At 36.1% G+C, this 27,548-nt stretch overlaps 2 protein-coding genes across 6 annotated transcripts; both read left to right on the top strand.

Annotated features, from left to right (window-relative positions):
• The first annotated feature begins 1,349 nt into the window (after positions 1–1,349).
• Positions 1,350–7,639, top strand: LOC105124865 (uncharacterized). Its single transcript, XM_011025029.1, has 7 exons — positions 1,350–2,524; positions 3,360–3,571; positions 3,938–3,996; positions 4,141–5,755; positions 5,840–6,003; positions 6,089–6,269; positions 6,371–7,639. Exons 2-7 carry the CDS (start codon positions 3,421–3,423, stop codon positions 7,039–7,041), a joined length of 2,841 nt encoding a protein of 946 aa, XP_011023331.1. The 5' UTR covers positions 1,350–2,524; positions 3,360–3,420; the 3' UTR covers positions 7,042–7,639.
• Positions 7,640–13,056: 5,417 nt separating this feature from the next.
• Positions 13,057–27,200, top strand: LOC105124866 (mediator of RNA polymerase II transcription subunit 12-like). Of its 5 annotated transcripts, XM_011025031.1 has the most exons (14): positions 13,057–13,101; positions 14,135–14,292; positions 14,390–14,580; positions 15,069–15,128; positions 15,364–15,469; positions 15,924–15,992; positions 16,159–16,212; positions 16,372–16,479; positions 17,444–17,593; positions 17,682–18,029; positions 18,165–20,569; positions 21,582–24,170; positions 24,567–24,894; positions 26,159–27,200. In XM_011025031.1, exons 3-14 carry the CDS (start codon positions 14,453–14,455, stop codon positions 26,618–26,620), a joined length of 6,807 nt encoding a protein of 2,268 aa, XP_011023333.1. In that variant the 5' UTR covers positions 13,057–13,101; positions 14,135–14,292; positions 14,390–14,452; the 3' UTR covers positions 26,621–27,200. The 5 variants fall into 5 exon arrangements, with proteins under 5 accessions (XP_011023333.1, XP_011023335.1, XP_011023334.1 ...); XM_011025033.1 differs by lacking the exon at positions 14,135–14,292 and having other exon boundaries at positions 13,061–13,101; XM_011025032.1 differs by lacking the exon at positions 13,057–13,101 and having other exon boundaries at positions 13,391–14,300.
• Positions 27,201–27,548: the final 348 nt, after the last annotated feature.

Consider the following 27,548-nt stretch of genomic DNA (forward strand, 5'->3'; position numbering starts at 1 on the left):
AGGATCTTATTGGTTTCAACAATGTAAGTTGTTGACTTGGATCACGCGATAAATAAATAAAAAATAATGTTAAAACGAAAATCTTAGAGCAGTATGACATTTATTAGAAGAGCAATAAAACAATTACTTAAATTATTATTATATTGTTATACAAAGTCTACATACAAATTGTTTTTATTTATTTATTGGATTAAAAAATACATGGTTTTGGTTTACATAAATTCTTTTAATTTATTTACTCATTTGATTCTTCATGCTATGCTATGGGACAAAGTTTTTTTTTTTCAAAATAAAAAAATATGGATGCTTTTAACATTTTTAATCAATAAGAAAATTTTTAATTACAAATAAAATTTTTTAGGCATGAGTTCAATAAAATAAATTGAAAGTTATATATATTAATTGATGATAACAAATATGTTAATTCTAACTAAGAATTAAGTCAAGAAGCTATGATAAAAATATTATTTATTAAAAAAAAGACTGAATATTTATTTTAGTTTGCAATTAGAGTTCTATAGTTTTAATTGATTTTAATCAATAAAATTGAATTTTATTTTACTAAATTAACCATTAAACTTATATTTGACATCTCAAGAGTTTCATATGAAGCCAATAAAACTTAAACATCAAGTCTAATTCTAAATCAATTTAATATAAAAGAATTAAAATAAAAATAAAAAATCAATGAAAAAAACAAAAAAATCTACAGTGAATTATATTTTTAATTTTGCACTTTTAATTTTTTTTATTTAAAAATATATTAAAATAATATTTTTTATTTTCAAAAATTATTGTTAATATTAATAAATTAAAAATTAAAAATTAAATAATTTTTTTTAATGAAACTCATTCCAAACAGTGCCAAAAATGCTCTAAAACAATTCCGCTTGATTTTCCTTTTATTTTGTCCATTACTTAACAAAGTTACAAACCTCTCCCTAAACTCCATTCTCATTTTTTCCAGCACCCGGTCACCGTACCATTACCATGGGCATACTCACACTCTCTCTCTAATACCAAAAAGTATAATTCTCATTTTTTCCAGCACCCGGTCACCATACCATTACCATGGGCATACTCACACTTATACTCTCTCTCTCTCTCTCTAATACCAAAAAGTAAAGACATGACAACCTCTCATTAAAATAATATTTTTTATTTTCAAAAATTATTGTTAATATTAATAAATTAAAAATTAAAAATTAAATAATTTTTTTTAATGAAACTCATTCCAAACAGTGCCAAAAATGCTCTAAAACAATTCCGCTTGATTTTCCTTTTATTTTGTCCATTACTTAACAAAGTTACAAACCTCTCCCTAAACTCCATTCTCATTTTTTCCAGCACCCGGTCACCATACCATTACCATGGGCATACTCACACTTATACTCTCTCTCTCTCTCTCTAATACCAAAAAGTAAAGACATGACAACCTCTCTCTAGCATTTTCTCTGCTACCTTGGAAAGTGCAAAGAGAGAGAAAGGCCGAAAAAGTTTATTCTAGAGAGAGAGAAAGCGAAAGATTGCGACTTTGATGATTGTTGAGCGTGGAGGGAGGGGTGCAGCGGAGAAAAAATGGAGAGGGAGACAAAATAGCAAAAGCATTTCTTGAATACAAAGCTCCCTCTTTTTCTTCGAGGCAGGCATCGGTATCAATCCAAAACCAAACTGTCACGTATTCTCCTTCTCCTTCTTCTACCAAAAACATTGCAAAGCTTTCAGCTTTCTCTCACACCTCCGCGTCTACTTTTTCTCAGTCTTTATTGCCTGCCCATATGACACAATTTTTATTTTCCACTCAAAATTATAATCGGTAGGTGGGTGCCAGATAAGAATTTTATGCCGCTCTCCTTTTAGTTGTCGAAGGATAGTTACCCACTCAGGGAGAGACGAAAAAAGAATTTTTTTTTTCTTGATCTGGATTTTCTTTGTTTATTGCTGAATTGGAAAGAATTGACTGGCTGCTCTGAGGTTTTAATAGAATTCGAGGAATTTTGACTTGGATGTCGATGAAGAGATTGGCTTTGTGGTTTTCAGTGTGAATTGGAGAGAATTGAGGTTCCATGTTGGTGTTTCAAGGATTGGAGATATGACGTTGAAGGGGATAAGTCATCGAGCTCTTGATCAGTTAATGCATAATTGGCCGTTGTGGAGCTGAGTCTTTTTGCATACTTCAAGGCAAGCTTGCTTGGATTTAGATAATCTTTTTTTTTTTAAAATAAAAATTTGAAGGTGAATTCTTGAGCTGGGATCCACCTCGTGTGCTTTTTATGTGAATGGTCATTTCGTTTAAGGAAAGACCAAAGTTTGAGACTTCAGGCGCTGGCTAAGGACTTAAGGCTTTTGGAGGAAAAAGAAGGCTTTGATACCTTGTCAAGCGGAGAAAGTTTTAACCAGCCTAAACTTGACTCTTCTGGAAGCCTTTTGAGCTGTTGAAATTAGAATTTTTGTCCGTTATATTCTGGCTGTTTACACTTTATCTGGCTGCATTGTTGTTCTTCTTGGCTTTATCGAATCTTAGGTAATTGTTCTATGCATTCCATTTCTTTGTTTTGTGTAAATTTACATGCAATATGTGCCGGATACTGAATCTGCTATATTTTTTAGTTTTTCGGGCAGATGTTAAGTCAGTTGATTATTAGCTTGATCTTGTAACTAAATCATTTGTGGATGATCATGAAGATTAAAATAAAAGAAATATAATACTCTGAGTAAAGTTTTGCTTCTGCATGACTGACAATCAATGTGGTGTTATGAGAGGTTGCAGAATTTCGGTTTCAGAACGCTTGTGAACATCTATGGCCTTATGTTTGCTGATAAAATCTGTCTTATCTTTATCTCATTTTTCTTGTTCCCTAGTCAGTTGTTTATTCATTAACATGCTTTCTTGTTTGAAAACTGAGAAGGTAGTTTAATGCTGAAGAGGTTGAAACAAGAAGCTATTTCATAGTCTACCCCATGTTTAATTAAAACCTTTTTTCCGCTAGGTGTTTCAGGCATGGTTTTCTTTGCTGTCACAAACTTCAAGGAATGGTGTATCAAAACTGTCCACCTACTGGCTCACCCGTAAAAAAATATTTTTGCCGTTTCCTATTTTCTGATCTGATGATGCAATTCTAGAAATCATCACTGCTGCTTTCTATCACTAAGCAGTGGTTTTAGAGAGTAATCATAACCATCACATGTGCAATATTATAGATGCATACTGCCATACCATATTTACTACTACTTCATTCTTTCATTCTGCTTTGCATTTATTTCCACGATGCTCATTGTCATGTGAGTTTATATATGAGTTTTTGATTTGGAAACAATTCTGGTTGATACTCACTCATACCCTTCCACAAATGTATCAGATATCAAGTAGCAATTCCTGTGAGCAAATTTGGATTACAGTCAAAGAACTAGCCATTCACCATGTCAAAAAAATCACAGAGGCACCCTGTACGATATGAAAGAGAACAATCAGGCTGCATGGGGGGTTTAATTACTATGTTTGACTTCCGCCATGGTCGTTCAACGCAGAAGCTAATTTCTGATAGGAGGCGGGGGACCAGGCATGCTGTTGGTAAGAACTTTCTTTGAGATGTAGATGAATCTGAATAGTTAGGAAACATATGGTTGCATGTAGGCACACAAATATATCTACTGAATCTTTTTTGAGTAGAAGGGATGGGTTTGTGCATGCAACATGCACACACTTTTCTTGAGAGTTCTGTTGCTAACAAATTTCCTTGAATCGAAGTGTATTTGGGAAGTATCAAACATTGGTTGTATCTGTAGTGTTTTTGTATGATTTTCTTCTTGTTAAACTTGTTAATCTGGTTGGCCTTAGCATTGGTCATTGGTCAAAGATAAATTTGTAGTACTCTTGCTTTGAGCTCATGAATTTGCAATGCATTACAAATTGGTGAATTTCTCTTTTCTTTTGCAGGTACTGGAACTCTGAAGAATAAGGTTGACAATCTTAGTGAAAATTGTCCAGGCATGATCGTAAGTTTTGTCAACTTGTGCGTCCAAACTAAATGTCTTTCAAAATTTGCTTGATATTTGCAAGGTTCCTTTCAACTGAACCTGTTTTAAGATGGGCTGAACTATCTGTACATTACATGATTTTTCCTATTTTAAATATATCAGGATGGTGAGGAGAGCAGAAAAGTAACAGATGATACCTGTAAGCTGAGTGTGAAAAAGCTCATTGAAGAAGAAATGTTCGGTGAGCTAGACATAAAGAAGGGAATAAACAATCCTGGAGTAGAACCAAAACAGTCTAATTCAGAAAATGGAGACCACAGAAGAAGAAAAAGTCGTACAAAAAGTTTTGATATACACATAGAGGATCATAATGTTTCTGAAAGCTTGGAATCTGAACAGCCTTGCCTTTATAATTTAGAGAAGCAAGCTACAGGTAGTCTTGACATAGGTGAAATAATGGAAGACTTCTGCCGCCAGATCCATCAGAAAAGCTTTGGTAATGTAGAACGTGACCAGCGTGATGAAGTTCACCATCAGCTGAACCAGAAGAATCCTGAATTTGAAGAGAAATTGAGTGAGGCAATAAAACTCATAAATGAGAAACTTATTAACTGGAAACACGTTGCTGAAGATGGGGAATTCCACCCATCCAAAGAACTGAGGGATGCACTTCAGATTCTAATTTCTGATGAGGAATTGTTTCCAAAACTCTTAGAAGGTCCAAAGTCCATAATGGTGAAGCATGTTCAAAGCTTGTGGAATGCTCAGGTAGAGAAAGATGAAGAGTCCAAGTCACTTCCAGGATCGAACTCCTCAGAACAGGGGCTTCATGGCTTCAGACATTCTGATGAGGCTATCCATGGTAAACAGCACAAATTTTTCAGAAGAAAGACCAAATCTCTGGAAAAGAACCCATCAAAGGAAAACAAGGCATCTCAAGCTTCAAATAGAATTGTTATATTAAAGCCTGGCTCAACTAGGTTGCTACCACCTAAAAATGAAAGCATCACTGACTTGTCGCCAAAATCTCATTTCACCATTGGAGATAAGGTTCCGAATGAGAGATTTGGTTCCAACTTTTCTCTGACTGAAATTAAAAGAAAGTTGAAAAATGCAATGGGAAAGGAAAGGCAGGATACCTCTACTGATGGGACTTCAAAGAAATTTGCTAACAAACAACAGGCTGTGGGAAATAGTGAGAAAGGATCCAAGGAGAACCTTGGAACGAGTTCTCCAAGTAAAGACCACTTCTTTATTGAAAAAATTGCTAGACCTCCCATGGTTAGCAAAATGAGAGAGAAGACTGGCAAGTTGAAAGAATATGAAATAAGCATGGAATGTGAGGCCCCTATTTATCCCAAGCATAGGGCATCTAACATCTACATTGAGGCCAAGAAACATCTTTCTGAGATGCTGAGTACTGGCCAGGGGGGTGTGGATTTTTCAAGTGAACAGGTTCCAAAAACCCTCGGCAGGATTCTCTCCCTTCCTGAGTACAGTTTTTCACCTATTGGTAGTCCCGGAAAGGATTGGGAGCAAGGCTTTCTGACAGCACAGATGAGATTTTCTGCCAATGACAAATTGCAGAAACACGAAACCAATGTCAGCCATTTAGGTCGAATAGCATTACACTTAGAGCCTCAGTCATCTGTTTCCAATGACAGCACCGATTGTAAAGAACAAGCTTCTTCAAGCCCAAATGCAAGTGCCTCAAATGAACTTCATGATAAGGAAGCCAAAACCTTGTGCTCTGTTGGAGATGAGATGCCTTCTGAAGGTAGTGTTTCTTTATGGTAGGACATGGATAAATATATCATTGTGCTGATAATTTTTCCTAATATTGGCCTTATCGTTTCTGCAGGTGAGGCAGAGGTTGTAAGGGAAACTGAAACTGCACTTGATGAAGAGAGTGATGTCTTAGATACTCTATTTGAACCAAGTAAATCTCCTCTTGATGGAGATGGCCGACATGGTGATATGTCTGAAGTTTGTGATAAAAAGGAAAATTCAGAATGCTTGGAACATGTAATTTTACTGGTTGCCTATCATTTCCAGTTCTTCATCACATATCTTAACATTTTTTCCTAATGATTTTACTTTTCTTTCTCAGGACTCTGATGAACAACCCCCAACTTCTCCATTAACATCTCCATCCACCTCTTCAAACACCAAAAAACTTGACTGTCTAGAGGGTCTTTCTGAGATACCAGAGCGGCCTAGTCCTATATCTGTTCTTGAGCCTCTTTTCACGGAGGAAGATGTCAGCCCAGCAAGCAGCAGATTTGAACCTGGTAGGTCTTTATAAGAAAAAGGTCAATAACTTTGAGCATTTGTTTAGTACTTCTTATCACGTGGTTTTCAAGCTAATCTTAGTTCATCTCTTATCTATCAGTTGAACTAACAGCGCAACCCTTGAGAATTCAATTTGAAGAACATGAATCTTCAGCTGCAGATCGAATCCCTCTTAAAGCTTCTTTAGATGACAAGGAATCGGTATTTGAGTATGTAAAAGCAGTGGTTCAAGCTTCTGGCATGAAGTGGGATGAATTTTATATGAGGTCACATTCTTCAGAACAGCTTCTTGACCAATCAATATTTTTTGAGGTAGAATTCTTTTCCAACCAGCTTTGTTGTGACAAGAAGCTTCTCTTTGATTCTATCAACGAAGTTCTCATGGAGGTATATGGGCGGTATTTTGGTTGCTTCTCTGGGTTATCATTTGTACAATCTAACATCCGGCCTGTCCCAGACGTGAAAAATGGCATCTATGAGGTTTGGGAAGGAGTCTCTTGGCATCTCCTCCCATTGTCAATGCCTCATACTTTGGATCAACTTGTCAAGAAAGATATGGCTAAAACTGGAACGTGGATGAACCTTCAATATGATATTGAAACTATCCTTGTTGAAATTGGTGAGGACATTTTTGAAGATTTGATGGAAGAAATCGTTTTTGGAGATCTAATGGAAGAAAATTTATTCATCCATGCAAACGGAAGTTTAGAGGGTGGAAATCAGTTTGTTTCAGCTGAGTTGAAGGAAACTGAGAGCAGCATGAGCTCCTAGAAGACATTTTCATGTATTCCTTTCTTGACCGACCTTGTGCATCAGGAGGATGAGCAGTAATGCAAACATGGAAGAGCCTTATATGGCTCCCTTGTTTGACTTGACATGGCACTTATTTAACTTAGCTGTTGAAATCATGTACATAACACTACAGCTTGGAAGCTCGACTAAACACAAATCATGAAATGAATGAACAAGGAGCCACACTACTTAATGGGCAAAACTCACAAACCCAATGTGCAAGTGTTTTTGGCTACTGTATGAAGACTAGTTTTCACTTGCAGTTTTTGCAACAAGGGCCAGATCAGTGCCCTGCACTCGTTGGGAATAGTAGTGTTCCTCATTATAGAATTTGTAGAAATTTGTGTCTTATTTCTTATATTAGGCTGTGTGCATTTTTCTTCTTCTGGGACTTGTTTCATTTATTATTCTGTTGAGTTTGTGTTGATGTTTTTTCTTTTGTATTTACAAAGCCGGGGTTGAGTTGTGACCATTTTAGTGGGGAGGGGATTTGACAGTGAGTGTTGTGCGCCATAACAAGCTGTGGCTGTTGTGCTCTAAAACAATAATAAACAGTACAGGGTACACGCTAGATCTAGTTGATTATTGTACTTTGCTCAGGATTATGCTATCTTGAGGTCCTAGTGTAATATTCCTGGTCACGCATGCTATAGAGAGATGGCATTTTCTTCTTTAATCATTAAACGAAGCAAACCATATCACATCAACTCTTTCCTGTGATTCTTTAGCATTCCACCAAAATTCCCAAATCTTATGGAGCATATATTTTAATCTTCCGTGCAGGAATCGCATGTTTGACTGGCAGGTCACATTACTTAACTTAAACAATAAATCGTACTCCACCTAACTGGATAGGATTTCTGTGGGAATTTATTCTGTTAGAGAGCCTCCAGAATACAGTGGTTAAAATGCATCATCATGTGCACAAGAAGCCCGTGCTGTAACTTGCATGATGCCCTGTAAACCATTCAAAAGGATTAGGTAACTTCAGGACTAATCAAGACGCCCATCAGGACTTCTCAGCAACCGTTTGCTATGGCCCGCTATTAGATGAGCCTCACAGCTGAGAAAGATAAATTAATGGTTTTAGAGGGCCTTTGATAGTGCTTTCAAAGGTCTTTTTAGAATAAATTAATGGTTTTAGAGGGCCTTTGAGAGTGCTTTCAAAGGCCTTTCTAGAAAAAAATAATTTTTTTTAATGTTTTAAAATTATTTTAATATACTCCTAATCACGCTACTAATTTACATTTGTTGTTCTTTCTTGGCAGCGGCACTTGTGTCTGAATGCATTAAAATTTAAATAAAAAATATTTTAAAAAACACCCCAACCACATTTCTAATCATACGCTAGTAATTTACATTTGTTGTTCTTTCTTGGCAGCGGCACTTGTGTCTGAATGCATTAAAAGCTCTATACGCATGACAAAGAGGTCCCTCTCCTCCCAAACCAGCAGGTCACTTTTTCTCCAGGCTTATATGATCTGTAATAAGATCAGATTCTTCCATTCATAAAACCAGAGAAGTTGCTTTTCCTTGCACTTTCATCATCATGTGTAACTCACCAAATGATCTCTTACCATCATGTCCGGAGCCCTTACGAGTGCAGGCAGAATGGTACACCAATCATCAATACAAGCTGCGGAATCCAGTTACTCTCCTTGCCTAAACTGCTTTGTTGCGATAAGAAAATCAGTATAGCAAAAGGATAAAAGCAACTATGTCCAGATGTTGTTGGAACTTCAAAAGACAAAAAGAAAATACCACTCCCCAACTGTTGTGGAGTTTTTTTTTCTTCTATAAAAGAGTTTTTTTTTATTTTTTTCATTTAAAAATACATCAAATTATGCTTTTTAAGTGTTTTAGATGATTTTAATAGACTATTATCAAAAACTAAAACTAAAATTAAAAAATTATTTTAATACACTTTCAAAATCTTCATTTCCTTCCTGGAAAGAAACTTCAAACTACGACCGCTAATTTTGTGCCCAAAGGCGTGCTTGCATCCATGAACATGAGTCGCACGTTGAGCTTTCAAATTCGTGATAGAATATCTGGATTACAGGCAGAGGATCAATAACTATCTCCAGGAGTGCTGATGTGCTATTAAGCACATAGTGCAATTTCCACATCGACTATGTAATCCAACAAAACCAATCAAATCAAGCACTTTAAGCCATTTGTGCGGACGTCTAGCCTTCAGCTTAACTTTGCTCTGGGGACATCAAATAAAGGAGGGGGCACTCAACTCTCCACGCGTTCATCGCCAATGCCAACTTGTTGATACATATTCCTTAACTTCGCAAATTTCGGTACCCCAAAATTCTTTAATAAAAGATTAAAAAATATATGCATGCTAAAAAGAGATGTGGATTATTCAAAATAAGCTAAAATCCCTTCGTCTCATTAACGTGATAATTATATATATATATATATATATATATATTTTAGAATTTTTTACTAAAATGTTTATGTTATGATTATTCTAAAAACAAGTTCCAATTTTAAAAAAAATATATGTTAATAATTATAATAGGAGTGTCTTAAAAAACATGAGAATGATATAACAATAATGATTAACTATTTGCCAATATTATTAAACTTGGTTTAGTAGGTTAAAATTAAAATTTCTAAATTCAAGTATTTGTTTGGTTTAAGTTTTAAATTAAATTATACTTAGTAGGATTAAAAACAAACCTGGATAGTTGATAAAAATATACTTTGGCTTAAAAAAATCAAAGATGATTTTTTTAAAAAATAAATTAAAATAAATTAAATTAAATCTACCCAAATTAACCCGTCAAATGTACAAACTAGGTTATGAACTTGATTGAGTTTTATAAGTTTATTCTTTTAAAACTATTTTTTATTAAATTATATGATAACATTAATAAATACCCCCAATAAATCAACTGAATAATTTTTAAAAAATAATTATGAAAGGTTGTAAAAAAAATACTTACTAATATGATAAAAAAATTCTATAATATCATTGAAAAAACATTGAATGATATTTGATAAAATAATATCTAAAATAAATTCTTAATTAATTTTATAATTCAATAAAACAATACATCTAACTTGTTAAAAAAACATATTTAAAAAAAAAATTAAATTTTTTTAAAAAATTACAAAAAAGATCAGACATGCAAGTCTAAGTGCCTAGTGCAACCACAAAGATAATAAAAAAATCAAGACAAGATATTTTTTTTTATCTATAAAACTTATTTTGAAATCTTTCTCATCTAAAAACACTTTTGAAACTTCAAAAAATTAATACTCTAACTCAATAAAATCTAAATTAGTTAAAGAAAAAATCAAACAAAAAAATCTCTCTCGATCCTAATTTACTTTTTTTAGGCAATATAAAAGCTACAAAATATGTTAATGACATTCATCTAGTCAAAAAGAATATTTTGACACCGAGCTTGTTATTTTTTCCAACAAAATCTTACTAGCCAATGTCTTTTTTTTTTTTGTGCTGTTTTTTTGACAATTCTTTCCATTTTCTCAAGCTTTTTGGGAATAAAATATAAATAAAATAAGATTTTGAACTAAATCAAATAATTTTCAAACTAAAGGTGCTAACACCGTATCTTTTTTTTTAAATGCTCATCCTTTTTTCTTTGTTTAAATTTTGGTCCACTCATTTTTAATATTTCTCAAGTAATAAAATTGAATTTTTTTTCATAAAACTAAATATCAACACAATACTATGATTTTTTTCAAGATAGAGGTAACTACATAAAATAAATTGAAAGGGAAAAAAAATTGATGATCAGTAAGGAAAAAAGAAGAAGAAAGAGAAGCAAAGTTAGCACAGTGTTTTTTTAGAAAACAAAAGGGCTGTTATTTTTTTTTTATTTTTTCTTTGTTTCAATTTTGATTTCTTTATTTTCAATTTTTTTCAAGTAATAAAATTGAATTTTTCTGTTGTGAAATCCAGTATTAACCCAATGCCAATACTTAAAAAAAAAAAAAATCTTAATAACCATACAATAACAACCCCACAATTACTTTAACTCCACAAAATACTCTTTAAAAATAATCAAAACCGAGAGAAAAAAACAAAAACACCTCTATACTCTCCCATTCACCAACACACACATAAATATTCAAATAAATCAAAACACCAAAAAAATACTTGTCCACTCTTTAATTTACTACTCATCTTCTTTGTCTCCAAACACTTAAACACCAAAAATCATAATTATTTTCTCACTTAACACACAACTTCCGACCAGCCACCACCTAAATTGCAATACATTGCCCCTGAGTCTCTTTGTAGCCTATGCCAACAACAACAACAACTCACAGTGAAGAGAGAGAAGAAGAAAAAAGAAAAGAAAAACTAAAATTTCAAGTTAGTCAATCTCTCTTTTTCATCAATAGTGAGCTACATGTCTACTACACAAAGGTCACACATCTACAAGTCTTGTTAGTGTGTGGGAAAACATGCCACAAGCTTTGGCTTTCTCAAGTTATGTATACTAATGCATTGCCATTGTTTATTTGGATTCCAACAGCTCCAGGAACCTTCAACTCCTCCATTAAAGATTGATTTCTAAGATCCTAAACCATAACTTCTTAACTTTATTTTTCATGTTTAGCTTGTATTTTTAATTGAATATCAGACTTTCATTCATGGATTATGTGTCTGACTATATTATTTGTTTGAACAAGTTTATGGTTTGGATGTATTTTGTGAATTTGGAAAACTTTATATTGATTTAGGTTCTTATTAGATTAAGTGGTTGAGTTGTTAATGATAAATTTCAAGTATCATTATATTGATTTATTTTTTTTATTTTTCTCATTAATTTTTTCTATTTAAACAGTGATTTGTACCCTCTCTTTCTTTTCTTAAACGAATCGAATTAACTTTGACTTCTAATAACCACAAAGCGTGGGTGATTAAACTAGTTCATGTGAATCACACATGCATGATGCAATAACGAGGAATAACATTACACAGAGCGTGTTGATCTAACCTAATAATACGCGGCGGTACTAGAAAAACACAAACAGAAGACAAAAATAGGAAATCACTGGATGCCGTTCTCCCCAAGACAAATGTGAAAATCTACAAGCTTCGTGCTCTCTCATTTCCCATGATGTACAAGCTCCTGGTGTCCACTAAAGACTTTGAGACCACCATTGTTCCATAAGCACATTTACAGAAAATAACACATGTCCTAACTAAAATTAGGATAAAAATTATTTTTTTAAAGTAATTTTTTAATAAATATATTAAAATAATATTATTTTTATTTTTAAAATTTATTTTTTAATATTAACACATCAAAATAAACCGTACAAAAACACAAAAAATAAAAAGTAATTCGGACAATAAAAGTACGGTTAAATTCAATACCAAACATCATGCTTTTTTTAAATTTATTAATTTTTTTATGTTTTTAAATTATTTTAATATTCTAATATTAACAATATAAAATATTTTAATCTATAACAATAAAAGGCTCTCAAAATACTAATGCAGTTGCAACGGTAAACATCTTCTTCAACCACAACAATTCTCATCTTCCTCGGAACAAAAAGGAATCTATCACATTTTTCACCACCTGAAAAAGCTTGAAACACCAGCGACACTGCCCCCTGGCATTCCTCTTTTAACCTCCCTTTCCACCCCCCCCCCCCCTCCTCCGAGATTCCTCCCCATAAGCACTAACCCAAGGCTAAACCAGTAAAACCATACTTAAAAATGAAAGAGAAAAATAATTTTTTAATATTAATTCTTGTATGAACCAGTAGATCGCTTCTGTTTCTACTCTTCTAATTTGTTACACAGGAGACAAGCAACGACATTGTCTTCGTCATCAGCATCATCAAGACAATCAAGAAATAGCTAGAAGAGTCAAACCCCCTCCTCTCCTCTCTCTTTCTCTCTCTACTCTACTCTGATATGTGTGTATATATATATATATATATATATATATATATATATATATATATATATATTTATATACATATAAAAGCAGCTATTCTTCTTTCTCTCTCTTCGAATCTTTAATTTCTTTCAAGGTAAGATTTTTTCCACTTACTCTCTCTTAACTGCAATATCTTTCCTCTTCCTTCAATTTACGAATTTCCCATAAAAAACCTAGCTTCCGCAATAGCTTGCTTATCGTGTCCGAGCTTAAGGAATCAGAGTTCGGTGTAAACCCTAGTTTTTGATTTGTGTTCGAAATTAGGGTTTGTTTACTCGTGGAATATGTGATTCCGGGTGTAATTATTGATTTAGATTGATTAAAGGTATTGTTTTTATGGTAATTTGGATTAGATTCGTGGATGTGGTATTGGGTTTTGGATTCATTTTGTGTTTGTTTGGGGTTTTAGTAGCTTGAGGTTGCTGGGTTTAGAGGGAAAGATTGAATTTTGAGTTATCGATTATAGTTTTGAAGCTTAGCTTTTGTAGATCAAAGTAATCAGTTGTGTTGGAGTTATACCACAAAGTCTGCAAGTTTGGCTATTTGATTATGATTCTGAATCAGAGGAAGTAACACATGCTTGGGTCTTTTGTATTTTAAGTTGAAAAGTATATTACTTTGACGTTCATGTCCAGCCTTTTGTTCTTAATATTTGATATTAGAAACCCTAGAAATACTTGTTCTGGGACCATTGGTTGTGGTTGGGAAGAAGGGGCCTTGGACTGGTTCAAACCAGTTACTTGGTAAAAAGAGGTGCTTGCAACTCCAAAATACTGACTTAGGTTTTGAAATTTTCGGTTTACTTGGTTATTGGCGAATGCAAGGATTACTTTGGTTTAGTTACCTGATGCTTGATTATCAGCAATTTAGAGTTCCCAATCTTTTTTTTCCCTCCAAAACACCATTTGAAGTTCTGTCTCAAGTTTGTGTTGATCTCAAGATAACCTAGCATGTGATGAAAGCAAACATTTTTTTGATTTTAAATTATATTTCTAGGACATGTTCATTTTCATGGCATCATTTTTCTGTACATTATCATGTTACCGGATTCATTTAAACCCTATAGTATAGATTCTTCGCTTCTTCTTCTTCTTCTTCATGTTTTCCTTTTCCATTTTTTTCAACAGGTCAGTTGTGTCTGCCATTAAAATAGTTGGCTTCATAGTCACAGGAAGTTGTGCTCATCATCTTAAAGTTTGATGCTCGGGAAAAATAGTCTTTTCAATTCAAATTATATGGATGTTGATGGATTTTTACCTAGTAACTTGTAGATTTCATGCTTGAGGTCACACAGCTGAGTTTGTCTTTGCATTTCTTTGAATCTGTAGCTTCAGTGTTCTTTTGGCTTTCTATATGTTTTAAATATGTTTTTCTCTATGCAGTTTAGTTACGGAGCTTGTAGTTGTTCAATGTTGGGAGCAGTATGTGGATGTTAGTTTGGAGAAATGCAAAGGTATCATACTGCCGGCTGCACTAGTGCAGTTAACAATAGCTCCATTGGAGGCACATCTTCTAGAGATAGCATCCGGACTGATTCATCTTCATTGGCGTCCAACTTCTCTATAAACCCTAGGTAAATTTGTTTTCAATATCTTTTTGCCCTCCATGAACTGTTGATAATAATTCAGTGGCCCTTGACTCTGAATACAGTCACATTCATGTTTTCTAGTTACATGTACAAGACAATGCACACATGCCTTTGGTCTGTGATAAGTTTTTAAGCGTTGTCTATACCTTTGTACACACCCATACATTTGAATTTCCATATCGCAATCACTTCAGTTCGCAACGCATCTGTGCATTTGTGTGCTTAGTGCTAACCTCACAAAGAATGGGGCTAGGTATTCAACTCGTTTCGTTTTACATCGGTCAATGCCTAGTTCGCTGATTTTAGTTCAAGTGCATATTAACTGTTAGACATTTAGATTTTTCTCCCATGCTCCTAATTCCTTCTGCTAGTAGGATGCTTGTTTTTTTTCTTTACATATAGACATGATTTATTTTTATTATTTTGAAGAGCAAATTTGCTGTTTATTCAAAGTGATGTTTTGTATTGTGTAGGCGGCCACCTCCTCTGATTCCATACAAGTTGAAGTGTGATAAAGAACCGCTGAATTCCCGGTAATTTCATTATTAGCACCACTTACAGTGAAGAAAAAGTAAAATAATATTTGTTGGTGCCAATTTTTATTCAGTTAGCTATTTCTTCATTTGTTTGGAATGATGTCAGTTAAGAATTTAAGTACTTTCATTACAAGTTTGGATGCTTGTTGTTTAAACTTTTTTTTCCTAGTTGATCTTTATTGATTGGTTATGGTTATTATCCATTGAATAATCATCTCCTTTTAAATCATAGACTTGGCCCCCCTGACTTTCATCCTCAAACTCCAAATTGCCCTGAGGAGACTCTCACTAAGGAATATGTTGTGGCTGGATATAAGGATGCAGTTGAAGGACTTGAGGTTATTTTTCATTCACTAATACTTTGCCACAAACATGTATAAATATGGACAACATGCTACATTTTATTGTCCTTGCCATTTGACCTTTCATTGAAAAGTGCACACATATGCATGATTCTTGTGCTTAATTCAATTAGCATATGAATCTTGATTTTTTTGATTTTTTTTTAACTTGTTATAAAAACTGACATTTTGAACGTTGCCCAAGGAAACAAAGAACTTTATTGCTTTTTTCCACTTATGATTTTATCCCTGCTTACATTTTTTAATCTTAAACCTGCAAGAGTAAATCATTTTTGACAGATCCCTTCATATTTCCTCGCATAAATGATTGGAACTTTGAGAATCACATTGTTAATATGTGCTCATCAAATTAGATCTTAATGTTTTCATGCAAATATTCACAAGCCTTGATATCTATAATTTATCAATTTTTTATCTTCTGAGTTCTCAGGAAACCAGAGAAATCTTACACACTCAGGCTCAAAGTTTTACCAGTCCTGTTGTCAAAAAATGCAAAGAGGTTATTCACTTCAATTTGGAAGCTATAGTGCCTTTTATTTACTTTTTTCTTTTTGTAATTTTATAGGAAGCTACTGTGTTTCATTTTTGTTTGCCCATAAAAAGCTTTGGATACTCTCATGCGAAGATGATTAGCAGTTACTGATAGTGGAGTTTTGCTCTTTCAGGCTATCAGAAAATGTCTGAGGGCCATTAATGAGTCTCGTGCACAAAAGCGCAAGGTATGCCCTTTCTAATTATGTGTCGTACATATGAAAGCCTTTTCTGCTTTGAATGCTCTATCTTGCTCCCTATATGTTCATCTCACCAGTAGCTGAAAATGTGTTTTTTTTCTTTACAATCTCATCGTCTAGTCTTGACATCTATGCTCATTATCACAGGCTGGTCAAGTATATGGTGTGCCTCTTTCTGGGTCATTACTAACTAAGCCTGGTGTATATCCTGAACAAAGATCTTGTGGTGAAGACTTCAAGAAGAAATGGATTGAGGTATATGGTTTCCAAGTTCCTCTAAAAGAAAGTGTGCATACCTGATTGGAAAAGGCACTTGTCAATGGACCTACTTTGGCTGAGTTAGCTTCCTAAAAAAACCATTTGGTTGCCTAGGGGAAATGTGATGCAATGACATTCTTAAACTTATTTGGTTGTGATACCCATTGAATTGTTTTGTTGTGTGTGTGTGTGTGGGTGGGGGGGGGCACTGAGTTCAAATTTTGAAAAACAAGACTTGCTACCCTTTATCTTGGAGAGTACAAATAACTGCATGCTTGTCCTTTCTCTCAAGTTATGCATAAAGTGGGACAATTTGTTTTTTAAACATGGCATGGAAGATAGTGCATCATGAGTTTAGAGAGGAATGGGTTTGAAATATTGTTTTAATTTTCATATATCACCAATCTCTAACATGCTTTATTTTATATAGCAGTTCTTGGTGGTTGTGATGGCTTGTCATCTTTCTTAACACTTATAATTGGAACAAGCTATAGTAATTGGATGTGGGATGTTAGGTCAATAATTAACCATGTGTAGGCTAGTTATTGAATAGAATTTGTCAATGTTACTGAGGGAAATTTTACATTGCACTAGTAAAAATGCCTACACATGAACTTGAGTGCCTTCTATTTCTTTTTATATCTTTTTGGTTGATACAAATACAAATTTTTAGTAGCACTCAGTTGTCTCTAATTGATATGTACTATGTAGTTATATTCATGAAAAGCATTGTAGGTATCGCAAGTGAAATACAAATACAAATTTTGGAGCCCTGTAGGCAGGTTTTGCTGAAAGAAACTGGGAAGAACATCATATTAGCAAAGAAAATGTGTCTGCATGTGACCTTGGAAATTGCCTGTTGTGTTGCATTTTAATACAAAGCTTGAAATTTTAGCTGATAACGGTCCTGTTTTCTTAGTCTTTCTTGTAACATTTTTTTTTAATTTGTTCTTTATACCAGGGTTTATCACAGCCCCACAAAAGATTGCGTTCTTTGGCCGATCATGTGCCACATGGATATAGGAAGAAATCACTTTTGGAAGTTCTTATCAGGAACAATGTGCCATTATTTCGTGCCACTTGGTTTATTAAAGTAACTTATCTTAATCAGGTAGAGCTGCTTGATTACTAGCACTTGCATACAGATACACTTGCTTATTTCACTATTTTCAAAAGCAGATTATGGTTATATTTTGTAGGTAAAACCGAGTTCTACTAGTATTTCTTCTGGCACACCTGACAAAAGTCAGTTGTCCCGGACAGAGCTCTGGACAAAAGATGTTGTTGATTACTTGCAGTCTCTCCTGGATGAATATTTATCCAGAAACAATCCTCATTCTGCTCCACACAGCAAAGATAGATCACAACAATTGCTTTATTCTGGCTCAGTGCAGCACAGAAGTGATCCATCATCAGCCATCCTTGATAGCGAAGAGCCTTCCCTGCATTTAAAGTTGCGGTATGTGGCCCGGCTCTTGCACTGGCACCATGCAGAAGGGCTGCTTCTTCCTTCAGTAATCATTGACTGGGTTCTTAGTCAACTACAGGTATATTTTTAGATTAACCAATTTTTTTATTGTTCTTCTTCCAAGGTACAAGATGAACTTTATGCTTCGCATGTTAAAATCACGAGTACTTAATGGGGCTTCATGGCTTTTGCTGGGCTTTATGTGCTCCTGCAGGAAAAGGACTTGCTTGAGATTTTGCAGTTGCTGCTGCCAATCTTATATGGTGTTTTAGAAACTGTTATTCTTTCTCAATCATTTGTGCGCACTCTAGTGGGGGTTGCGGTTCGTTTCATTCATGAACCTTCTCCAGGAGGTTCAGATCTGGTAGATAATTCTCGAAGGGCCTACACAACCTCTGCTTTAATTGAGATGCTTCGGTATCTAATATTAGCTGTGCCAGATACATTTGTTGCTCTGGATTGTTTCCCTTTACCACCTAGTGTAGTGTCTTATGCAGTAAACGATGGGACATTTCTGTCAAAGGCTTCTGAGGATGCAAGAAAGACAAAAGATAATTCAGCTGAAGTTGCTTGTGTTTTCAGAAGTAAAGGGCTTGATGCTCAATACCAATCTTTGTCCTTTGATCGGGTTGTTTCATCCATTCAGAAGCGTGCAGATAACCTTGCCAAGGCTGTTAGCTCTGGCTATCCAGTTCATAGCGTGGCTAAAGCCTTGCAAGCTTTAGATAAAGCTCTTTCACTAGGGGACATTAGAGAGGCTTATGGGTACCTTTTTGAAAATTTTTGCGAGGGAGCTGTTCATGAAAGCTGGATAAAAGAAGTCAGTCCATGCCTGAGATCTTCTTTGAAGTGGCTGAGGGGTGTGAGCTTGTCACTCATTTGCTCTGTATTTTTGCTTTTTGAGTGGGCAACATGTGATTATAGGGATTTTCGGAGTGCCCCACCTCATGAACTGAAATTTACTGGCAGAAAAGATTTTTCTCAGGTTTATATTGCAAGTCGGCTTTTGAAGTCAAAGATACGAGATCTGCAAAGTCCATTTCGACGGAAGAATGAGAAATCCCCTGGAGTGAATAGCCTTGTAAAAGGTCTCAATCAGCCTAATTATTTGGGCAGGATTCCTGTGGGAAATGGATATGAAATTAAAAGCAACTCAAAAACTGTGAGTGGACAAGGTACTAATATGTCAAATATATTTGAAAGTCCAGGTCCTTTACATGATATCACAGTGTGCTGGATTGATCAACACGAAGTGTGCAATGTAGAGGGGTTGAAACGTCTTCAACTACTCATTGTGGAACTTATACATTCTGGAATTTTTTCCCCCCAAGTGTATGTGAGGCAGTTGATAATTAGTGGAATAATGGATGCAGCTGGTCCACCAGCTGACCTTGACAGGCGAAAGAGACACTATCGAGTCTTGAAACAACTACCTGGGCTCTTTGTCCATGATGTTTTGGAAGACGCAAGGATTTCTGAAGGGTCAGAACTTTCGGAGGCAATGCGTATTTATTCAAATGAACGTCGCCTTCTCCTTCATGGACTTTTCTGTGAACGATATCAAAACTCAGTTAAATCAAATTTATCTGTGAAGAAGCCCAAGCATCAACCACCTATTGCTGGAAAGGATGGTGCCTCCCCATCTTCTTTTGAGCAGTGGAAAAATACTGGGTCCCACCCTTCTGCAAAAGTGAAGAATGAAATGGACATTGAGGAACTGAAGGCATCCATATCAGCACTGTTGCAACTCCCAATATGCTCCACATCTTCAGACACGGGACTGGATGAATCTCAAGGGAGCGTTAAGAGGCCTGCTGAGTCAATAGGCAGCAAAATGGATGTAGTAGAAACTCCTGGTTGCGAAGACTGTAGAAAGGCAAAGAGACAAAAGTTAAGTGAGGAAAGGAACTCATACCTTCAAGGACATTCTCCTATATCAGATGATGAAGATACCTGGTGGGTACGGAAGGGGGCTAAACCCTTAGATTCCTCTAAGATTGATCCACCACCAAAGTCTTCCAAACAGGTCTCCAAGGGTAGGCAAAAGGTTGTGCGTAAAACTCAAAGCCTGGCTCATTTAGCAGCAGCCAGGATTGAGGGTAGCCAGGGAGCTTCTACAAGTCATTTTTGTGATAATAAGATAAGCTGCCCTCACCACAGAACTGGAATAGAAGGAGATAATCTCAGGTCAATGGATGGGCTGGGAAGAATGTATGGTGGAGATATTGTTTCAATTGGTAAATCCTTAAAACAACTGCGTCCTGTTGAGAAGAGGACAATTACAGTTTGGTTGATAGCTGTTGTTAGGCAGCTTGTTGAGGAGACTGAAAAGAGTGCTGTCAAGGCCAGCCAGTATTCTAGATCTCTTGTCAATGTAGATGATAGGAGCTCTGTTAGATGGAAGCTGGGCGAGGATGAGCTGTCTGCTATATTGTATTTGATGGATATTTGCTGCGATTTAGTTTCAGCAGCAAAGTTACTGCTCTGGTTGTTACCGAAGGTCCTTAGCAACCCTAATTCTACAATCCATAGTGGGAGAAATAGTATGATGCTGCCAAGGAATGTGGAAAACCATGCATGTGAAGTGGGAGAGGCATTTTTGTTATCTTCTCTCCGAAGGTTAGACATGCAAAAGTTACATGGTTACAAAGTTCCAGTTTGTATTATGCTAATATCCATGAAGTGCTTCTTGCTTATTAATCTGGATAAAACACATCACAGATTATCTGCTTTAACTGCTTTTTGTTGATGTGCTAGTCTTTATTTGTGGGATCCTGTTTTTGTTAGAGTAATTTCTTTTTTAGTTCTTTGGATTCTTTTGTGGCTAAATATTCTTCAGTCATCTATTCCTTTCTTGATATGGTTTACAGAAAAGTACAATGTTGGTTTTACAATGTACGAGAAATAAAGTTTTAACTGCATAAACCTCAGGGCTTATAAATAAATTACCATTTATTTACTGTTTAGCTATTTTTGCATGCTTAAAAGATGTTGTTTTTAATAATTTGTATATGTTGTCTATTGGTTTTGCTTGAATGCTGTAAACTTCTTCTTCTTCTTCTTCTGCTATTTTTCACTAGAGTTTTATTTTTAGGGTCCTTCCATTTTGTTCCCATCTCATCTCTGCAGTTGAAATTCAAGCTTGTAGCTATTCGTATTTTGTACTAGTGTTGTACTGTTTAAAAAAAGCTATGGCCAAACTCTTTTTCTGGAACAAATAATTTCTGAGCTCTCCAATTCTTTATTTCATCATTTTTTTTTTCTGGGAAAGTTTATCTGGAATCAATACCAAAGAAGTTATGTTTATATATTTTCTTCTTCACTCTGCTTTTAGGTAGTATTATACATGCATCCAGCACATGCTTGTTGAACTATCTGCATATTCTTGTAAAGAGCACTGTTTGCATATGCATGTTCCCTACTTTAATAGTTTTTATCCATGGTCTGGCTTGTAAAGTGATGGTTCTTGCAGACTTTTTATGAAGCAATTTTTGTTTTGTTGTTTCTTTTTTGCTATCTGGTACGATGTCTTATTCTCCATTTGTGTATTATTCTGTTCCCTCTTTACTATAAATTTTTCTTCCTAAAAAAAATTAAATTTGTAATTGCTCATCACAATGAAAATTTTCAGGTATGAGAACATAATTATTGCAACAGATCTTATTCCTGAAGTCTTGTCCACCACAATGCACCGTGTTGCAGCACTGCTGGCATCCAATGGAAGAACTTCAGGTTCAGCAGCCTTAATTTATTCCCGACATCTTTTGAGGAAATACGGCAATGTGCCAAGTGTTTTAGAATGGGAGAAGAGTTTCAAGGCATCATGCGACAAGAGGCTTCTTTCTGAACTTGAAATCGGACGATCACTGGATGCAGAATTTGGATTTCCACTTGGTGTTCCAGCAGGAGTTGAAGATTTTGATGATTTTTTTCGTCAGAAGATTAGTGGCAGTCGATTATCCAGAGTGGGTATGAGCATGAGAGATGTTGTCCAAAGGAATATTGAGGATGCTTTTCACTACTTTGGGAAAGAGAGAAAACTCTTTGGTGCTGGTACAGCAAAAGTTCCTGCTATGGAAAAATCTGATGACACATATCAGATAGCTCAACAAATAATCATGGGACTTATGGACTGCATGAGGCAGACTGGTGGTGCTGCTCAAGAAGGTGACCCATCCTTGGTGTCCTCTGCTGTTTCTGCCATAGTCAATAATGTTGGACCAACTATAGCAAAAATGCCTGATTTTTCTCTAGGCAGTAATTATTCAAATGCTCCAGCTGGGACAGGTTTGCTAAATTTTGCTAGGCGCATTTTGCGCATCCACATAAATTGCCTATGCCTACTCAAGGAAGCTCTCGGGGAGCGTCAAAGCCGGGTTTTTGAGGTAGCTCTTGCAACAGAAGCCTCCTCTGCTCTCGCTACAGCATTTGCTCCTGGAAAGGCTTCTCGAAGCCCATTTCAGTTGTCCCCTGAATCCCATGATTCAAGCGGGAATATCGCTAATGAGATCTTGAACAACTCTGCAAAAGCTGCTGGAAGAACAAAAAGTGCTGCTGCTATTTCTGGACTTGTTGTTGGAGCTATTATCCATGGTGTGACTACTCTGGAGAGAATGGTGACTGTCTTCCGGTTAAAGGAAGGGTTGGATGTAATTCAATGTATAAGGAATACAAAATCCAATTCTAATGGTAATGCTCGTTCATTTCCTGTTTTTAAGATGGACAACTCAATCGAAGTTTATGTGCATTGGTTTCGGTTACTTGTTGGGAACTGCAGAACTGTATCTGATGGCCTGATTGTAGAGCTCTTGGGTGAACCATCTTTAGTTGCTCTTTCAAGGATGCAGCGATTGCTCCCTATTAGCTTGGTTTTTCCACCTGCCTACTCTATCTTTGCCTTTGTTATTTGGAGACCATTCAGTGCAACTCGTGAAGACATCAATCAATTGTATCGCTCTTTGACAATGGCCATCAGTGATGCCATAAAGCACCTGCCTTTTAGGGATGTGTGTTTAAGAGACAGTCAAGGCTTTTATGATCTTATAGCTGCAGATTCCAGTGATGCTGAGTTTGCTGCCATGCTAGAATTAAATGGTCTGGACATGCGTTTCAAATCCAAGGCCTTTGTTCCGCTCCGAGGAAGGCTTTTTTTAAATGCTATTGTTGATTGTAAATTGCCACACTCTGTATTTGTGCAAGATGATGGAAATAGGGCTTCGGGACATGGTGTATCTAAGGTTCAACATGCAGAGAATGAAATCAAGCTTCTAGATAAGCTTGTGAATGTATTGGATGCACTGCAGCCTGCAAAATTCCATTGGCAGTGGGTTGAACTCAGGTTGCTTTTGAATGAACAAGCCCTTATTGAAAAACTTGATACTCATGACATTTCCCTAGCAGATGCAATCCGTTCTTCCTCTCCTGGCCCTGAAAAAGAAGCTGCTTCTGAAAATGAAAATAATTTCATTGAAATCATTCTTACAAGGTTGTTGGTCAGACCTGATGCTGCTCCGCTTTTCTCAGAGCTGGTTCATCTTCTTGGGACGTCTCTAGAGAACTCAATGCTATTGCAGGCTAAATGGTTCTTAGGAGGCCATGATGTTCTTTTTGGACGGAAAACCATTAGACAACGGCTTATTAATATCGCCGAGAGTAAAGGTCTTTCAACTAAAGCTCACTTTTGGAAACCTTGGGGCTGGTCCAATTCTGGTTTTGATCCTGTGATGAACAGAGGGGATAAGAAGAAGTTTGAGGTTCCCTCTCTTGAAGAAGGGGAGGTTGTTGAAGAGGGCACTGAGACAACAAGGTCTGGAAAAGGGTCCTTTCCAGTATTTGAGTCTGAAGGTTCTAGTCTCTTCCATCAGAATGTGACTGAAAGGGCTCTTGTTGAACTAGTTCTTCCCTGCATAGATCAAGGTTCTGATGACTCTCGCAATACATTTGCAACTGATTTGATCAAGCAGTTGAATAATATTGAGCAGCAAATAAACTCGGTCACTCGTGGTACAAATAAGCAAACGGGAACAGCATCTTCTGGACTGGAAGGTCCAGCAAATAAAAGTAACAATCGCAAAGGAATAAGAGGTGGCAGTCCTGGATTGGTGAGACGAACTGCAGCAGCTGCAGATTCTAACTTCCCCTCTCCTGCTGCCCTACGAGCTTCTATGTTACTGCGGTTGCAGTTATTGCTAAGGTTGCTTCCTACCATATGCACAAATGGGTAAGCATACAAATATTTCCTGTTCATTTAATATTTCGTAGCTTGCACGTTACTTAATGCAAATTATTATGTGTTGATCCTCAACTATTTTTTTTTCTTTATCAATTGTTCTTTCACTCTGTTCTCACATCAGTGTTTCTATATATTTTGTTTCCTATATTGGTATCCTTGACAATCATTTTAACATGTGGTGTACCATTCCTTTCACCTTTTTTCCCACATGCTAAATCCCAGACATATGCGTAATGAAATAATTCCTTGTATGAAGACAAAATGGCTTCTGTAATGATTATGCATAGAATTTTATGCTAGTGTAGTAGACTGCCGCAGGCAGACATTTAATTGTCTTATTAAACTGCTGCAGCAGACACTTAATTGTATCATTTCCATTTTCAGTGAGCCATCTGGGCGGAACATGAGACACATGCTTGCCTCTGTCATACTTCGTCTTCTTGGTAGTAGGGTTGTGCATGAAGATGCAGAGCTATCTTTCTATCCTTTGCAAAGCTTCCAATCTAAGGGGGAACTAGAGTTGCCGTTGGAAGCTGCTTCAGATTTATCTGGTGAAAGTCTCTTTGACCGGTTACTGTTGGTCCTGCATGGGTTGTTAAGCAGCTCCCGGCCAAGCTGGCTGATGCCAAGACCTGCCTCTAGCTCCAAGTCAGTCAATGAATCCTCCAAGGATTGTGCTGGATTTGATCGTGACTTAGTGGAGAGTTTGCAGGTTTGTTATCTGATACCCGTGTTTCAATTGACTGCTTTGTTGGTGTGATGACTTTCACATATGGATATAGCTACTCTTAAATGTGGGTACTTAATTTGTGTCTCAACCCCCATGTGAGATTGGATAAACTTTTTGGATTTGTTTGGATATCTAGGTGGCATTTATATCCTCAGTCATATAAAAGATGACCTGTTGAATCTGACTTGTATGGGGAATCTAAATCAGTATCTTGATACCAGTGAAATACATTCAGGCTGCATGGTGGTCAATAACCCAAGTAGAACACCACAATTTCATTTTATTCCATCTCAGTTTAAAAAGCCTGTTTCTCCACCTCTCAAGCCTTTGACCTATCTGTACATTAGGGGGAGAGCTACTGCTAGAGTAAAAGGTCCGGTTTCCAGTTACCTGTGAAATTTTATATGATTATCAAGTTTTATGTAGGGTTTAAAGGAACAATCTAATTGACCAACATGAATTCTTTTTATTTGCCTGCCAAAACCATTGGATGAAAAACCAAAACTTGCTATGCCACTGACAAGATCCTATGATGTGCTTTTTCTTAGTCATTTCAAATGATTACAATGCACAATCAAATTGTATGACAGTAAAGGTAGTTGTTTCAACACTTAATGGAGGTTGAGATGCCCTTGAATTGAGTATCCCACAAAAGTATTGATGTAATATCTTTGCTTTTGTTAATGAATCTTAATTGACACATAAAGGATATCCATCATTTGTTGGGGCTGGTTTTAAAAATGTTAGAATGGGTGCAAAAAACTCTTTCCATTCCTCTCTCTGGAATCTTCATCCAATTTTATTTTCTGTTCTGCTCATCCAATTTTCTTTTTCATTCCGCTCTCTCTACCTACAACTAAACTGAACCGTGTCTGTCCCAAATAAGGTGGGGCAGTTTACGGTGATCCACAATCTCCATTTATTTGTTTTGGGATAAACTCAGAGGTTCTTATTGCGAGATCTCCCTTTACTTCAGCTCCATCATTTGGTTGATCTCTTCTCTCATCTTTGCAAAATACTTAAATTTGATCACTGTTTCTAGTTATTACTTCTTAAAAAAAATAAAAATAAAGGCTCACTGTTTCTCATCAGTACATCCATGTTTTGATGTTGGATACTTAAAATCAAATAAAAGAAGAGAAAAGAACTCAATGGTTATTTTAGTTGTCTATGAGGGTATAACCCTTGTTATTTTAGTTGTCTATGAGGGTATAACCCAACACCCCTATCATTGCTGTGAATGCAGAATGATTTAGATCGTATGAAGCTGCCCGGCACAATTCGACTGCGTATCCAAGCTGCAATGCCTATTCTTCTACCTTCTGTTCGATACTTTGTCTCTTGCCAGCCACCACCTGTCCCCACAGCTGCTGTTGCTTCACTTCAACCCAGCATTGCAATTTCAGGGGTTTTAAATGGAAATAACTCTCAGAAAAATCCAGCTCCTTTGGCACGCTCTGCAAATAACATATCAACAAAATCCAAGCCACTGCCACTTCCGCTGCCACTGCAACTTGATAATGATACGGAGATTGATCCATGGACATTGTTGGAAGATGGCACTGGATCTGGCTTATCTTCAAGCAACACTTCTGTGATTGGCAGCAGTGACCATGCTAATCTTCGTGCTTCCAGCTGGCTTAAAGGGGCTGTCAGGGTGAGGCGGACTGACCTCACCTACATTGGTGCTGTGGATGATGACAGCTGACCTCGACTTCATTCTTGATTTTGTTCTTGGAGAGCAGCGCCGAGCCGCACCCCCTCCCCCCAACAACCGAAATGAACTTCATTCTTGATTTTGTTCTGGAGTGCTCAAATCCCCCTCAACAGGTAATTTAATGCTTTCATCTGTCACACAAAATTGGCATCAAGATTCTACCTCGTTCTTGTCTTTGATGGAAAAGGGAGCTGTATGTAGGGGCGGTTTTTCAGAGGGGAGGGGTGGGGGTGCAGGATGGAGTGCTGGTGGAAATAGAGAAAGTGATGACGCTCCTACACAACCTGCCCCACCAGGTCTTGGTCCTGCTCAACTACTAACCTTTTAATCACCCACAATCTGGGCTGTATTATCCAGGTGCAGTTCAGAGTATTGTTGTATATATGAGATAACTGTTTTTACTTTGCAATTGATCATGGTAAAATATCCTAAAGAATGACCTGTGGCATTTTCATTGGCATCAATCTATTGTTGCAACTCTCTCTCTCTCTCATTTATGCATGTGTTCAATAATTACAATTGTATATTTGCATGCTCTGATGTGTGTAGTGTATTTATTTGTTGTGTTTTAGAAAGGTTGCAATGTCGTTTTTTGGAACAAAGGGCTTTGTTAAAATTTGTATTTGCTGTCGATGTTAATCAATCATGCATGTTAGGTTAGGAGGTTTCTGGATTAGTTGTTGGATTCTCGCTCATAATTCACCTCATTGTTCATTATTTTATTCCAATTGAGATCTGGATTGATTGTTGGCTGAATTTAAAATTAAATCTAAAATGGTGATTAATATGATGTATTTGCCTGGTTTTGTTGTTCTGTCAGACCAATGATTTTTTTGGTTTGAGTATCAGTTATCTTTTTTAAACTGTCAGAAAAAACAAGTGGGGTGATGATCTGTTTTTCCCCAATGCATCTATACAA

Source organism: Populus euphratica, unplaced genomic scaffold, assembly GCF_000495115.2.
Source record: "Populus euphratica unplaced genomic scaffold, PopEup_1.0 scaffold32.1, whole genome shotgun sequence".
Taxonomy (NCBI): domain Eukaryota; kingdom Viridiplantae; phylum Streptophyta; class Magnoliopsida; order Malpighiales; family Salicaceae; genus Populus; species Populus euphratica.